Source organism: Arvicanthis niloticus, chromosome 8 (assembly GCF_011762505.2).
Source record: "Arvicanthis niloticus isolate mArvNil1 chromosome 8, mArvNil1.pat.X, whole genome shotgun sequence".
Lineage (NCBI taxonomy): Eukaryota > Metazoa > Chordata > Mammalia > Rodentia > Muridae > Arvicanthis > Arvicanthis niloticus.
In genome coordinates, this window is record NC_047665.1 from 60,967,141 (window position 1) to 60,982,892 (window position 15,752).

General features: G+C 44.0%; 1 protein-coding gene across 2 annotated transcripts in view; it reads left to right on the forward strand.

The window, feature by feature from the left end:
- The window catches only part of Dhtkd1 (dehydrogenase E1 and transketolase domain containing 1), a 43,922-nt gene that overhangs the window by 20,949 nt on the left and 7,221 nt on the right, over positions 1 to 15,752 (forward strand). For both annotated transcript variants that reach the window (XM_034509992.2, XM_076939459.1), the window contains exons 6-12: positions 996 to 1,167; positions 2,393 to 2,591; positions 3,807 to 4,119; positions 6,129 to 6,213; positions 7,301 to 7,440; positions 9,819 to 9,969; positions 11,608 to 11,714. In XM_034509992.2, coding sequence (XP_034365883.1) covers positions 996 to 1,167; positions 2,393 to 2,591; positions 3,807 to 4,119; positions 6,129 to 6,213; positions 7,301 to 7,440; positions 9,819 to 9,969; positions 11,608 to 11,714 — 1,167 coding nt within the window. The remainder of the gene's footprint in view (positions 1 to 995; positions 1,168 to 2,392; positions 2,592 to 3,806; positions 4,120 to 6,128; positions 6,214 to 7,300; positions 7,441 to 9,818; positions 9,970 to 11,607; positions 11,715 to 15,752) is intronic.

A 15,752-nucleotide genomic window follows, 5' to 3' on the forward strand; every position in this document is an offset into this window, starting at 1 on the left:
GTGTGTGTGTGATGTGTGTGTGTGTGATGTGTATGTGTGTGGTGTGTGTGTGTGGTGTGTGTGTGGTTTGTATGGTATGTGTGTGGTATGTGTATACGTGTGTGTGGTGTGTGTGTGGTATATGTATATGTGTGTGGTGTATATGTGTGTGTGTGGTGTGTATGTGTGTGTGTGTGTGGTGTGTGTAGTGTATATATGTGTGTGGTGTGTATGTGTGTGTGTGTGGTGTGTGTAGTGTATATGTGTGTGTGATGTGTATGTGTGTGTGGTGTGTGTGATGTGTATATGTGTATATGGTGTGTGTATGTTTGTGGTGTGTGTGTTTGTGGTGTGTGTGTGGTATGTGTGTGGTGTGTGCGTATGGTGTGTGTGTGTGTGTGTGTGTGGTATGTGTATGGTATGTGTTTACTTGACAACATGCATGTGGAAGCAAGTGGACAGTTCTGAGGGGTCAGTTCTGTCTACCTTTATCAGAATCCCAAGGGTCCACCTCAGGTCATTGGGTTTGGAAGGGGAGCACTTTTACCCTCTGTGTCAGCTTGAGCATCCTGTTTCTCACATCTTAAGGCTGTTTTCATGCAGCGATTCCTAGAGCTGAAACTGGCCCATAGTCCAGTGGTGGAGTGCTTGCCTGGGAAGCATGAGGCCCTGGGTTCAGTCCCTAGCCCAGAAAAAAGCCATCCCGAGGTCGGTGCTTTCATTGCATATGTAGTAGCTGTCCATCCCGTTCTGCTGCTGTAGATGCTACAGTGTTGTGAAGTTGAGGAGTTGGGTCCAGCGTGGAGGGTTAACAGGGAGAAATGGTGAGGTTTCTTTGAAGAGTACTTTTGAGATGAGTCTAAACACAAGAAGTCCTGAAAGCTTTTGTTTTTATGTCAGGAGAGCTATGAGAGGGTGCTGGCTGGCGCTCCTATTGGGATTTGCACGCAGTTTGTTTCAATCAGAAAACCTAAGCTTACTGATTCCTTACTTCCTCCATCTGATAAATGTTTCAGGTTCATGGTGATGCTTCCTTCTGCGGTCAAGGGATTGTTCTAGAGACATTCACGCTCTCTAATCTCCCACACTTCAGAATTGGTGGGAGCATCCATCTAATTGTCAATAACCAGCTGGGTTACACCACTCCTGCAGAGAGAGGAAGGTCGTCCTTATATAGCAGTGATATTGGTATGTAGCTCACTGGAATTGTCGTGGCTGTGTGAGCCAGAAAAGGAATTTGTAGAGAAACTTCTAGATCGTTCAGAGCAATGAGTCTTGCTGGTTATCCCATTTTAATTTTTGTTTTTCAAACAAGGTCTCACTGTGTAACTCTGCAGCTTGCTATTCTGTAAACCAGGCTTGCCTGGAACTCACAGATACTCACCTGCCTCTATGTCCCTGTCTTAGTTATTGTTCTGTTGGGATGAAGATACACCATGATCAAGGCAACTTCAAAAAGGAAACCTTGGGGCTTGAGAGATGGCTCAGTGGCTAAGAGCACTGGCTGCTCTTCCTGAGGTCCTGGTTTCAATTCCACATGGTGGTTCACAACCATCTGTAATGGGATCTGATGGTGTGTCTGAAGACAGCTACAGTGTACTCATATAAAAGAAATACATACATTAATTTTTTTTAAAAAAGAGGTTTTCCCTAGTCAGATCTAATTTAAAAAAAGAAAAAAGAAAAGGAAAGGAAAGGAAACATTTAGTTAAGGGTTTGCTTTTAGCTTCAGAAGGTGAGTCCATGCTGGTTGGAAGCATGGCAGGAGGCAGGCAGGCTTGGTGCTGGAGCGGCAGCTGAGAGCTCACAGCTAATCTACATGCACGTGGCAGAGACAGCGAGAGACTGGGCCTGGAACGGGCTTTTGAAACGTAAACTCACCTCTATGACAAACCTTTCCCAACGAGGCCACACCTCCTAATCCTTCTTAAACAGTCCACCAACTGGGAACCAAATATTGAAATATGCAAGCCTTAGGCAGGCCTTTCCAATTCAAACCACACGTGCAAGTGCTATAATTAAATTTTATTTAGTTATTTAATTAATTTATTTATATGAGTACACCATTGCTTTCTTCAGACACACCAGAGGAGGGCATCGGATTCCATTACAGATGGTTGTGAGCCACCATGTGGTTGCTGGGAATTGAACTTAGGACCTCTGGAAGAGCAGTGGGTGCTCTTAAGCATGCTCACTAGCCTCTCGGCAGATGTCTAACTTTTCCAATGTCACACAGTCTCATGTATCTGAGACTCGTCAGCTGAATTCTGAAGCGTGTATACACTACCTGGGTAGCAGGGCTGTCTTCCCACGAAGGCAAGCAGGACTTGGGAAATGTCTTATAATAGCCATGGTAACTGCCCTCCCCCCCCCCTTTTTTTTTTAAATTAAATCTTGGTCTTCTCTTCTTTAGGAAAGCTAGTAGGCTGTGCCATCATCCATGTCAACGGAGACAGTCCAGAAGAAGTGGTCCGAGCGACACGACTTGCTTTTGAATATCAGCGCCAGTTCCGCAAGGATGTGATTATTGATTTGTTATGCTATAGGCAGTGGGGTCATAATGAGCTGGATGAACCTTTCTTCACCAACCCAGCCATGTACAAAATCATCAGGTACAGTTAGAGGTTTTCCTTTAATACCCACGCCAACCCTCTCCTCCTCTCCTTCCTCCTCCTCCTCCCATCACCATCATGAGTTAATGGCTCATTTTTTGGTGATGGAGATTCAACTTAGAGTTTGTTTGTGTGTGTGTGTGTGTGTGTGTGTGTGTGTGTGTGCGCTCGTGCCTGCCTGCCTGTCTATGTATACGTGTGTGTACACATAGTGGAGATCAGAGGACAACTTGTAGTAATTGCTTCTCTCCATGTTGGTCATTTGAGTAAAACCCAGGTGTCCGTATCAGCTGAACCTTCTTGCCAGCCTGCATCCCTGTTATCTTCTGATAAATACTTTGAAGTGGAATGAACATGTAAATTGTCCCTGTCTTATAGAAACCGTAGTGGTCATCTTACAAGGCTCAGGAGTGCCCTTTATTCTTACACACTTCTCTTCATTAAGTAGAGAAAGGGCAACTTTACTTACTTAGCAATTAGCAAGACTACGTAAGAGGACTTGGGTAAAGCCCTGACTGAGGCTAGTTAGTATGACTCTGGCAGGATTAGGAGTGGGACTTCCATGGTTTATTTCTTTAAACTGTATCCACGTACATGCTTCTACCTTGAGAGGAAGTAGCTTGAGACGCTGTGTGTGTGTGTGTGTGTGTGTGTGTGTGTGTGTGTGTGTGTGTGTGTGGGGAAAGTAGAAGCATCCTCAGGAATGCCAGTCTCCTCCTTTGACACAGGGTTTTTCAGTGGCCTACAGTTTACTGATTAGGTTACACTAGCTAGCATCCCCAGAAGTTTTATGTTATTTTAACTGATGTGTGTTTGTTTATCTGTGTGACAATGTATGCATATGTGTGTGAGCAGGTTCCCACTGAGGCTAAAAGAAGTGTGTCTGGTCCCTTAGAGCTTGCATTACAGACATCTGTGAGCTACCTGACATGGATGCTGAGATCTAAATGCAGATCCTTTTGAGACAGGAACAAACACACTTAAACTCTTGAGGTGCATTTTTAAAAAATAAAAACTCCGGTCTCCTTCAGTATTTAAATATAACAATTCGGAGACATTTAATATATTACAGTGTTTTACAGCCACTGTCTCTATCTAGTTCTAGAAGTTTTAAGATGGTAATATCCTGCAGTGCCCTTGGCAGTGATTCTCCTAGAATTGTGTGCGTCAGATCAACCCTGTCTCTCTTTCCCACCACCCATTTCTTTCTAACAGAGCCCGCAAGAGCATTCCTGATACCTACGCAGAGCACCTCATTGCCAGTGGACTCATGACCCAGGAGGAGGTTTCTGACATAAAAGCCTCCTACTATGCCAAGTTAAATGACCACTTGGCCAATGTGGCCCACTACAGCCCCCCGGCCACTAACCTGCAGGCCCGCTGGCAGGGCCTGGTGCAGCCCGAAGCATGTATCACCACCTGGAACACAGGCGTGCCTCTAGAGCTGCTGCGGTTTATTGGTGTGAAGTCTGTGGAGGTTCCAGAGGAACTGCAGGTGCACAGCCACCTCCTAAAGATGTATGTTCAGGTGGGAAGCCTCGACGTCACCCCTCGCTGCTTTTAATTTTTTTTTTCTCAGTGAAGAAACTGATGTTGTTCTGATGTTTTCAGTTGCTAAGAAGAATTTATCGTATGTTATTCAGTTGTTGAGAAATATTTACTGTCTGTTATTGGGTTGTAGCAACCGATCCTCGTGTTGGTTTTGGACCTATGGTTCAGTTGATTTGGATTTTCTTCACTTCTGTTCTTCTCTATGGGATTTTATGTATGGTGAGCACATTATATACACAAGAAATGCATGCTCATTAGAAAAATACAGAAATATGTCTGATGGTTCTAACTAGTGAACAGAAAACACTGTAATTCTTCCAGGAAGCTTAAATAAAGTAATGGAAATCAACACACATATCCCAAAGATGACCACTTATACCCTTTAGCATACTAAGGTTTTACATACTGTCTTTTCTTAGACATCCTGGCTTGCCTGTGGCTGATGGGTATTTTACAGTGTGGGACTTTCTGTTGTTAAAATTGGGAAAACAAAGAGTTAAAGATCTTTAACTTCCTTAAGCATGGATGTAGGACAGTGGTTTGCAATTTGTGGGTCGTGGCCATTTTGGGGAGGCAAACAACTTTTTCACAGGGGTCACATAAGATCATCAAAACCATAGGTATTTATATTATGTTTCATAACAACAGCAAAATTACAGCTATGAAGTAGCAACAGAAATAATTATACTTGGGGACCATAACATGAGGAACCATTAAAGGGACACCACATTAGGAAGGTTTAGAACCACTGATATAGGACCTGTGCCCTCTGAATTATTTTAAAATACTACCTTTTTTTTTTTAAGTTTTTGTTTTAGCAAAACTGTTCAATTTTTTTAAAAAAAATTTAAATTTATTTTTATTTTATTTGCATTGGTGTTTTGCCTGTATGTATGTCTGTGTGCGGGTGCCAAATCCCTGAAACTGGAGGTACAGATAGTTGTGAGCTGCGATGTAGGTACTAGGAATTGAACCCAGGTCCTTTGGAAGAGCAGCCAGTGCTCTTAACTTCTGAGCCATCTCTCCAGCCATATTTCAGCAGAATTCTTATAAGCAAATCACACTCACCATCTGGCTTATCTAGAAAATTTGAAGCTGGAGAGATGGTCTGTCAGTTAAGAGCACTGGCTACTCTTTCCTAGGGTTTGGGTTCAGTTTGGGGGACCCACATGGTGGCTAATAACCATCTGTAACTCCAGTTTCTGGGGAACTAACCCTTGTTCTGGTCTCTGTGGGCGTCAGATATGCATGTGATATAGATACTTCCATGTAAAGCAAAGCACTCATACACATAAAATAAAATAAAAATAAATGTTTAAAAGAAGAAATAGAGAATTACAGGTAAGGTTTTCTCCCTTCTTCCATTGCTTTATACCTCAGCAGAGGCGACACCTTCCTGAGTACATGCTTATCTTACCTGTTTTAAAACTGTATAACACACAGAGTATTTGTCTACCACTTATAAAGGCCTGGGTTTAGTCCCCAGTGCTGGAGCAAAAAAAGACAAAGAGAAGAAAAAAAAAAGACAGAAAAGGATATGGATTCTTTGAAAAATTATTTTAAAAATTAAGATTTATTAATTTTATTTTCTATGTATGAGTGTTTTGCCTGCATTTATGCATATGTGCCACCTGTATGCATGGTACCTGTATCAAATCCTCTGGAATTATAGATGGATGTGTAATACCATATGCACATTGGGATTCAAACCTGGGTCCTCTGCAAGAGCAAGAAACATTCTTACCTGCTGAGCTATCTCTCCGGCTATAGATTTTTAAAAGGCTGTTTTAGAGCTGGAAAGATGGCTCAGAGAGTTAAGACTGCTCTTCCAGAGGTCCTGAGTTCAATTCCCAGCAACCACATGGTAACTCATAACCATCTGTAATAGGATCTGATACCCTCTTCTGGTATGTCTGAAGACAGCTACACTGTATAAAATAAAACTTTAAAAGTTTGTTTTATTCTCTTCCTGTTCATTTTTTGCAGTCAAGAATGGAGAAGGTGAAGAATGGAACCAATCTAGACTGGGCCACCGCAGAAACACTTGCCTTGGGCTCCTTACTTGCTCAAGGTAAGACATTTCTCTTTAGTGTCACAGCTAGCAGAAGATGTCCTGAGCTCCATGAGTTATATGTGATCTTCTGAGTTTCAATGGCCACTTGTCACTTTCATTGATTAGAGGGTTTCTAAATGTGATCCCCAACAATACTCCTTAGTTATAAGACATGTTGAACACTTCCATCAGAGTACAGACAAAGGTGCAGTCATAACTGGGATACCAGGGCTCACTTCTGGATATGTTAGGAAGGTATGTTTCTTTAGAAATTATAGGGCCAGAAATGACTCTCCATTCTTACAAATATCACAGTCACTATAGACCTTCAAATATAGAAAAGACACATACACACACACACACACACACACACACACACACACACACACACACACAGAGAGAGAGAGAGAGAGAGAGAGAGAGAGAGAGAGAGAGAGAGAGAGAGAGACTTATTGCTTTTAATGATATGTATTTGTGAGTCTCTATGTGGGTATATGCACACACTGATGTCCAAGGAGGTCAGAGTCTTCAGATCTCTCTGTAGCTGGAGTGATAGCAGTTGCAAGCCACTTTGTATGGGTGCTTGGACTGAATTTGGAAGAGCAGTAAGTGCTCTTAACCACTGAGCCAGTTCTCTAGCATCAGGGAAGACATATTTTAGTTAGGTGACTCTCTTATCCTAAGAAAAATTCTCAGAATGAGTGGTGGATAAGATATCAAATAGCTGTGTATGACAGTACATATATTTTTAAAAGTTTTTTAAAAAATTATTTATTTATTATGTATACAGTGTTCTGCTTGCATGTAATGCCTGCATACCGGACGAGAGCAGTCGATCTCATTTTAGATGGTTATGAGCCATCATGTGGTTGTTGGGAATTGAGCTCAGGACCTCTGGAAGAACAGCTTCTGAGCCATCTCTCCAGTCCAGCAGTACATACCTTTAGCCAAGCTCCATAGGAAACTGAGCCCAAGAGTTTAAGACCAGTGTGGACAGCCTTGATAGATTTTTGTCTAAAAACACAAAGGACCCTAAGGCTATGTCTTGTTTTTGTGTTGGTTATTCACAGCAATCTTTTTTTCTTTCCCTGCTTGCTTATTCCAGGTTTCAATGTTCGTCTGAGTGGCCAAGATGTTGGCCGTGGAACTTTTAGTCAGAGACATGCTATGGTGGTTTGCCAGAACACTGATGATACCTACATCCCTCTGAATCATATGGACCCTAACCAGAAGGGGTTTCTGGAGGTAAGATGTTTATATATCAAATCTATGTATTGATGAGCCAACCATTGCAGTTATTTGAGACGGAGCCTTATAGAGTCTAGGCTGCCTTCAGGCTCTCCAGTGGCTGGAGATGATCTTGAGTTCCTCTCCATCCTTCTGACTCTATTGTTCAAGTGCTGGGGATTATAGCATGTGACCCTGCCTGGCAAGTAGAGGAGTCTTCAAGCAGTGGAATTCAGAGGTCAGAAACTTTGTGTTTGATACATTTCTAAATCGAGGACTGCTGAGTGGAAGGCCATGGAGGTCTGTAAGCTTGGAAGAGACAAATGAGAGCCGTATTGGAGCTGGGCTTGAAGACTAGAGCAATTACTCTGGCTGCCTATCTATCATTAACTCATAGCACGTAGATGTGAAGTCAACACTGCAGTCTGTAAACTGTTGTGATTTATTAAAGCCAGTCAAGGATGTGCACAGGAAGCCAACACCTCTAGCCGGTTGAACACAACAGAATACAATAGAAGCACTTCCTCCAGGTTGTCTTGCTCTGCAGGCATTTCTTTGGATTTCCAAGGTCTTAAGAGCAGTGTCTTTGCATCCTTGTTTTTCCAACAGTTAGCTTAGTGAACAGCCCATGTTATTTATGGAAACAAATTATTCCTTTAAAGTAAATTTAGTAGTCTATCCCTTTCTTTCCTATTCTAGGTTTTGGTTTGAGAATATAACCTGTGTGTTTGTTGGGGCTGCAGAGATAGCTCAGTCAGTCAGTAAGGTGCATCCGATGCAAGCATGGGTTCATTCCCTAGCACCCAGTAAACAGCCAGGCACGGCGATCCCCGCATTAGGGAGGTAAAGACTGGAGAATCCTGGTCTTTACTTGTCAGTCTAGCTGAATCTGTGAGCCTCAGGTACAGTGACCTATTCCACCTTAAAAATTAAGGTGGAAGAAGATGTGGGTTTCAAGGCTCTCTCCTCAGTCGACCTTGGTGAAAACTGTATAAGGAGACAGCTCCCTTTCTTTACTTTTTCTAAAAATCTCTCTTTGGATCAAGACAGACTTGTGAACCAGTGTAGAATTGTTGAGCATGTGTCCTCCCCACCCCCACCTCAAATTATATTTTCTCTGAACTGCCGTTTGATACTTTGTATCAGTTTGGATACACTAGAGGGCCATGACACTGTCTCAGCTCCTGGTTAGTCAACTAGAGTGAGGTCCCAGGACAGCTCGGCCACAGAGTGAAGCTCCATTTCAAATGAAATTCTTTGTCAGACAGATGCAGAATTATGTTTTTTAAAACTGGATATATAAAAGGAATGTTTTCCATGTCCTTAGCCACTTGAAAGCAAACTGCTGACTTGACATCCCTTTGCTTTAAGTAAAGACATCCTCCTCCATTCCTCAGCACAACACTGACACTTTTCTCCGTCCTTCTCAAGCCCACTTTAGAATCTTGATGTATTAACTGCTATCAGGATGTTTCTTTCCACTCCTCAGAGATTAAATGTATTCTGTTTTGTCAGTCCTAACGTGACAGCTCTTCTGTTCTATACAAATCAGATGTTATCTAACCGAAGATAGACCTTTAGATCATAACTTTTCCATCTTTGTTTTTATGATATCTTTGAAAAAATTATGTGGCAATTTTACTTAATGTTTAAAAGTATACCATATGAGAAATATATTGGTTTTTTGTTTGTTTGCTTGTTTCTTGTTTTTTTGAGACAGGATTTCTCTATGTAGCTCTGGCTGTCCTAGAACACGTTTGTAGACCAGGCTGGCCTTGAATTTAGAGATTCATCTGCCTCTGCCTTCTGAGTGCTGGGATTAAAGGCGTCCACTATCACCACCTTACTTATATTTCGTATTCTTTAATTTTTTAAATTAGATTTTAGTGTGTGTGTGTGTGTGTGTGTGTGTGTGTGTGTGTGTACATGCTTGTGGTCAAAGGACATCTTTCAGGAGTTGGATCTCTTCTCTTCTGGGTTCCAAGGATTGAACTCAGCTTGTGAGGCTTAGTGATACCTTCTCAGCCATCTTGGTGCCCACCCCCTCCAAGTAATCCCCCTGTTTCCTTTATCCGAATTTTATTGGTGCTGGAGATTGAACCCAGGGCCTTGTGAATGCTAGACAAATACTCTGCGCTGCCACTGTGCCATTTCCTAGCCCTGTGCTATTTATTCTTGAAGAAAATCTTAAATGACTGTATTCTAATGTCTTCTTTTTTCCTCTCTGTGCTAACTTTCCCAGTGCCAGTGACACTGAGCCGTAGGTCTCCTTTTTCAAAGGAAGGATGCTGAGTAAGAGCAACCCTCCCCTTCACTGCCATCCTCCTCCTAAGAGGTTTGTATCCCTGCCATGCTTTACTATAATACGTCTCTGCATGGTCCTCTCTCATTATTAGGTCAGCAATAGCCCCCTGTCAGAAGAGGCTGTCTTGGGATTTGAATATGGGATGAGCATTGAAAGCCCAAAGTTGCTGCCCCTCTGGGAAGCTCAGTTTGGCGATTTCTTCAATGGAGCCCAGATCATCTTTGACACATTCATCTCTGGAGGTTGGTGTTAGCGAGTGGCTGGGCAGTGGCTGGTTCCAGTCTCATATCACAAGTGAATGGAAAGGAGCCACTGCTGCCTCTGAGATTCTCTGAGCACAGCATCTCCATAGAGTTTGAGAAATTACCCTCTTGTCTATAGCCATGTGCCAGATATTAGGCGGTTCAATGAGCTTCTGGGAAGAGTGTTTTAGCTGTATTTCAGCATGTCATCATCCCCTGTTTCTTGAGGAATGTGTCTGGCTGCAGGGAGCAGAGATGGACCTGACGGCTCCTAGGCTATGTGGCTCCAAACATGTGCCTGGAGTGTGGAATAGCATAATTAACCAGCACTCTGGTGACACAGCGACACTGCATGGTGGTAACCAGCACTCTGTGGTGACATGGTGACACTGCATGGTGGTAACCAGAACTCTGGTGATGCAGTGACACTACATGGTGGTAACCAGAACTCTGGTGATGCAGTGACACCGAATGGTGGTAACCAGCACTCTGTGGTGACACAGTGACACAGCATGATGGTAACCAGCACTCTGTGGTGACATGGTGACACTGCATGGTGGTAACCAGAACTCTGGTGATGCAGTGACACTACATGGTGGTAACCAGAACTCTGGTGATGCAGTGACACCGAATGGTGGTAACCAGCACTCTGTGGTGACACAGTGACACAGCATGATGGTAACCAGCACTCTGTGGTGACATGGTGACACTGCATAGTGGTAACCAGCACTCTGGTGACACAGTGACACTGTGTGGTGTGGATTGATGATTCCCTTGAAATCTGCAACTTTTCAGAAGGAAGAAAAGTGCTCAAGGGACCTAGATTTATGATGTGTTTATAAACTACTTTGTGTGTGTCCATGCGTGTGCAGGCATAGATGTGTGTGCAAGTGTACATGCACATGTGTGTGTAGGTACACATGGATGCCAGAGGTAAACCTCAGGTGTTATTATTCAGGAACTATCCACCTTGTTTTGTTTCTAGTGTTGTTTCTTTTTTTTGAAACAGGGTTTCTCTGTGTAGCCCTGGCTGTCCTGGAACTCTGTAGACCAGGCTGGCCTAAAACTCACAGAGATCCATCTACCCCTGCCACCCAAGTGCTGGGATTAGAGGTGTGTACCACCACTGCCTGGCTTCACCTTGCTTTTTTGAGATCGTTTCTCTTACCCAGACCTGGGGCTCACCGTTTAGGCTAAGTAGCTGACTAGCAGAGCTCCAGGAATCCATCTGCCTCTGCCTCCCTGGCTTCCCAGGGTTACAAGTTCCTGTTGGCTTTTATGTGAGGCCTAGGGCTAGAGCTCAGGTCCTCGTACTCATACAGCAAGTACTTTACAAACAGCTATTTCCTCTGCTCCCAGAGACTGTTCTCAAGTGTCTACTGCTCTCTATTTGAGGACAATGACCAGTTTTGTCTGTTGTGCTGTGAGCATGGTAGGAGCTGCTTGTCTTTGCTCAAAGTTGTTCAGTAGTGAAGTCTGAGACCCTGGGCTATTTACCATTGAGTGGGTCTTCCAGTCACTGAAGCCCAACACACTGGATTGGAGGCTCAGGAAGTGCACTGGCATTTTGTTCCACCCCAAGCCTTGTCCGTGTATGCCCCTGCTTCACTGAGAAATCCCCATCTTGTGCTTTCCCAGGAGAGGCCAAGTGGCTCCTGCAGAGTGGCCTCGTCATCCTCCTTCCCCACGGCTACGATGGGGCTGGGCCTGACCACTCATCCTGTCGGATAGAGCGCTTCTTGCAGGTATGTGTATGGGATGCCACTGGATCCTAAAAGAAGTTTTCCTGTTCCCTAGGTGCTTTGCTCTGTCATACCTCCCTCCTATAGCAGCCTCATCCGCCTTTTATCTGTAAGATTCTCCGGCTAAGTGAAACCAACTCAATGCAGTGTGAATTTTCCTTGGAGGCAGAATGCCTCAGCCTTCATAGTTTTACACTATCAAAAAAAAATAAAGTGGCAAATAAAATGGTTTCTAGAGTCAGGCACGGTTGTGCATGCCTGTGATTTAAGCTCTCAGGAGGCTAAGGAGGGATGGTTTCCTTTAGCTTTAGAGTAGGCAGGAGGTATATAGGAAGGTAAGAGTCTCAAAAAAGGGAGGGAGACAGGAGGCAGGTTGAGGAGACAGCTTAGTAAAATGCTGGCTGTTCTACATTTAAAAGTCGGGAGTGTAATAACAAAGTTGGTGAGACAGAAGGAGACAGGAGGACCCCTGGGGCTCACTGCTAGCTGTGAGTGCACACACATGCATGCACACATGCATGCACACACAAATACCAGTGTTGGGGATGTAGAGACAGGTGGATCCCTGGGAGTCAGCGGTCAGCCAGCCTAGCCCAGTCAGTGAAATCCAGGTTAAGTGAGAGACTGTATTTCAAAAAATTAGGTGGAAAGCAGTTGAGAAAGTCACCCAGTATTAAATCAATATTAACCTCTGGTCTCCACCATATGTGCGCGCGTGCACACACACACACACACACACACACACACACACACACAGCAAGGAGAGTGAGAGAAAGAGAGCAAGATACAGAGAGAGAGTGAGAGTGTGAGAGAGAGAGTGAGAGAGAGATAGCAGTAAGAATGATCCAAGAACGAGCTAGACAGGTAGAAAGTTGTGATCAGAAAGGAGAGTGCACAAGATGGAGCTACGGAATCAATCCTGTTGGCTATACTAAGGATATTATCTCGTGCCACAATCTGGCTGCGTTCTTTCAGGAATTCATTCACTGAGTTATACCCCCTCACTCAGAACCAGGCGATAGAATTAGGTGAGGCTTGTGGTAAGTGATGAAGTCCTAAGGGTGGGCCTCAGGGTCGGGAATGTCTCCAGTAAAGGGCTCCCCAGCTGCATCCATTTCCCACTGTGAATGGATATGTGAAGAGACCATGGGTGAGTCAGGGAATGGGCCCTGATCAGACACCAAGTTTACTGTGGGATCTTGGATTTTCCAGCCTCATAACTGTGAGAGATAAACTTATGTTGCTCCTAAATAACCTAGATTTAGGAATAGTTGAGTCCATTCCATTCTAACACTTGGGAGGAAGAGGCAGGAGGATTAGAGGAGTTCAAAGCTATCCTTAGCTGTATAGAGAGTCTGAGGTCAACTGGTCTGCTGAGACCTTCCTGGAATCACAAGTACTGAGGTGGGACACAGAGTTGGACAAAGACCAAAGACTGATGATCTATGGCCCTGGAACTCTCTCTTACTGTTCTGGGAGCCAGGAGTTCAGGATGGCCTCTGGAAACTTAACTCTTTCTTACTGTTCTGTGCTAATAAGCACTGGCTTCTTACTCTGTAACTCTCTCTTACTATGATAGTTTGTGTATGCTTGGCCCAGGCAGTGGCACTATTAGAAGGTGTGGCCATGTTGGAGTAGGTGTGTCACTGAGTGGGCTTAAGATCCTCACCCTAGCTGCCTGGGAGTCAGTCTTCCACTAGCAGCCTTCCTATGAAGATGTACAACTCTCAGCTCTGCCTGCACCATGCCTGCTTGTTGTGAGCCACAGTGAGAGTGTTGAGAATTGAACCTGGATCCTCTGGAAGGGCAGCCAGTGCTCTTAACTATTGAGACATAGTGACATGTCTCCAGCCCTCAACCCCCTGTGTTGTCTTTTAAGCTTTGGGTGTCAAGAGCTTCATCCCAGAGGGTTTGACAGCTCCTTTCTTGCAATAACTGACACTTGTAGCTGGGCATGGGGGCACAGGTCTTTGTAATTGGGGGAAGCAGAGGCAGGGAATTAGAGGCTAGCCAGCTTCTACAGACCGGACAGCCAGGGGAAACTACACGGACACAGGACAGCTACATGGGGAAACTTGGTCTTGCAAAACAAATAAACAGATCGGCAGGTGTAGGTTCTTGTTGTGTCTTTATTGCCATCATTTCCTCTGCCGTTACTATGGTTACAAGGCCTTTGTTATGTTATTAATTTTCTTTTCACCCCTGCAAAAAAGACGCCTGTATGCGAGTTCCTTGGAAGCATTCTGCTCCCCATATGAGTGCCTTTTTATTCCGTCTGCTTTCATCGGCATTGTGCCAAGCTCTTCGTGCCTTCTATATTCTTACTCCTGTCTGTTCTTGACATTCATTATCCTTTAACTTAAAAAAGTATTCATTTTTATTTTATGTATATGCACGTTTGCTTGCATGTATGCATGCATACCAGGTGCTCGCCTGGTGTCTGTGGAGGCCAGAGAAGGCCACAGATCTGCTGAAATCAAGTGTGAGATGGTTGTCAGCTGCCATGTGGGTGCTGGAAACTAGAGCCAGGTCCTCTGAAGGAGCAGCAAATGCTCTTAACACCAGGACACCTCTGCAGCCCCATGTTCTTAGGACTTCTTATTTACTTAACACTTCTGTGGTTTCAGAGTAGAGTTCTCAGTTTGTTTTCTTAATATTACGCTCTTCTCCCTTGTCTGACTTTGTTCCGTTGTGTTCCTCTGAAACTCCGGCATTAGGTTACTTGTCTGCATGGGATTTTATGTCATCCCTATGCCTTTTCACTTCATCTCGTCTTTGGTTATTGAGACCTCTTCAAAGACCTATGTTTTCCAGTGGAAAATGAGTGACTATATATACTGCACACTGGGCACCACTGTATTCTCTTAGTTGAGGACAGGCTCCAGCATTTGGATCCTAGGGATGTAACGGGGAAGGATTCTGCTGGATTTGGTGTTCTTCTGAGAGTCAGTCATTGCCTACAAGCACACATCGTTCTGTGTCAGTGATGGACATCACTCCATTAGGCTTCTGTAGGAACTTCTCTACTATAGAAGATCGCATCTTTGATTTTCCCCCAGATGTTCCTTATTGCCTTTCTTCTGAGATACTAGGATGTTTTTGTTTTTGTTTTTGTTTTTCGAGACAGGGTTTCTCTGTGTAGTCCTGGCTGTCCTGGAACTCACTTTGTAGACCAGGCTGGCCCCGAACTCAGAAATCCACCTGCCTCTGCCTCCCAAGTGCTGGGATTAAAGGTGTACGCCACCACTGCCCGGCGATACTAGGATTTTTTAAACAAGATTTATTTATTTATTTATTATGTAGACAGTGTTCTGTCTGAATGTACACCTGCAGGCCAGAAGAGGGAACCAGATATCATTTATAGATGGTTGTGAACTATCATGTGGTTGCTGGGAATTGAACTCAGAACCTCTGGAAGAACAGCCAGTGCTCTTAACCTCTGAGCCATCTCTCCAGCCCACAAGGATTCTTTAAAATCCAGTTTCCATCTCTGCACTGCTTCTAAATTAGGGACAAAGGACAGCAAGATTACGTTTTTGCTCTCAATTTTTTAACATAAATTGTAATTTTTTTTTTTGACAGGCTCATGTAGCCAAGGTTGGCCTTGAACTCACAACCCTCCTGTCTCCCTCCAGCCTTTGATTTTAGTTTTCCAGGAGAGTGAGATTCTGATGATGTTTTCATCTGCCTTCTTAATCTGACAGGAACCAGGATATTTATTGTGTGTGGGGGGAGATATTTTAATATAAGCTTAAGCACAGGCTTTAAGGGAAGGGGAGAGGTGCTCAGAAGAAAGTAAGACACAGAACAAGCATGCTGAATAATGATAGTGCTTAACTTTACCCAGGGGGAAGAAGAAAGGACAGGAACATAACATGCAAAGGACAGAGAATCCCTTCATTACTTTCTTTCTTTCTGTCTTCCTTCCTTTCTTTCTTCCTTCCTTCCTTCCTTCCTTCCTTCCTTCCTTCCTTCCTTCCTTCCTCCCTTCTCCCTCCCTCTCTCCTTCCCTTCTTTTTTTCTTTCTTTCAAAACAGGTTT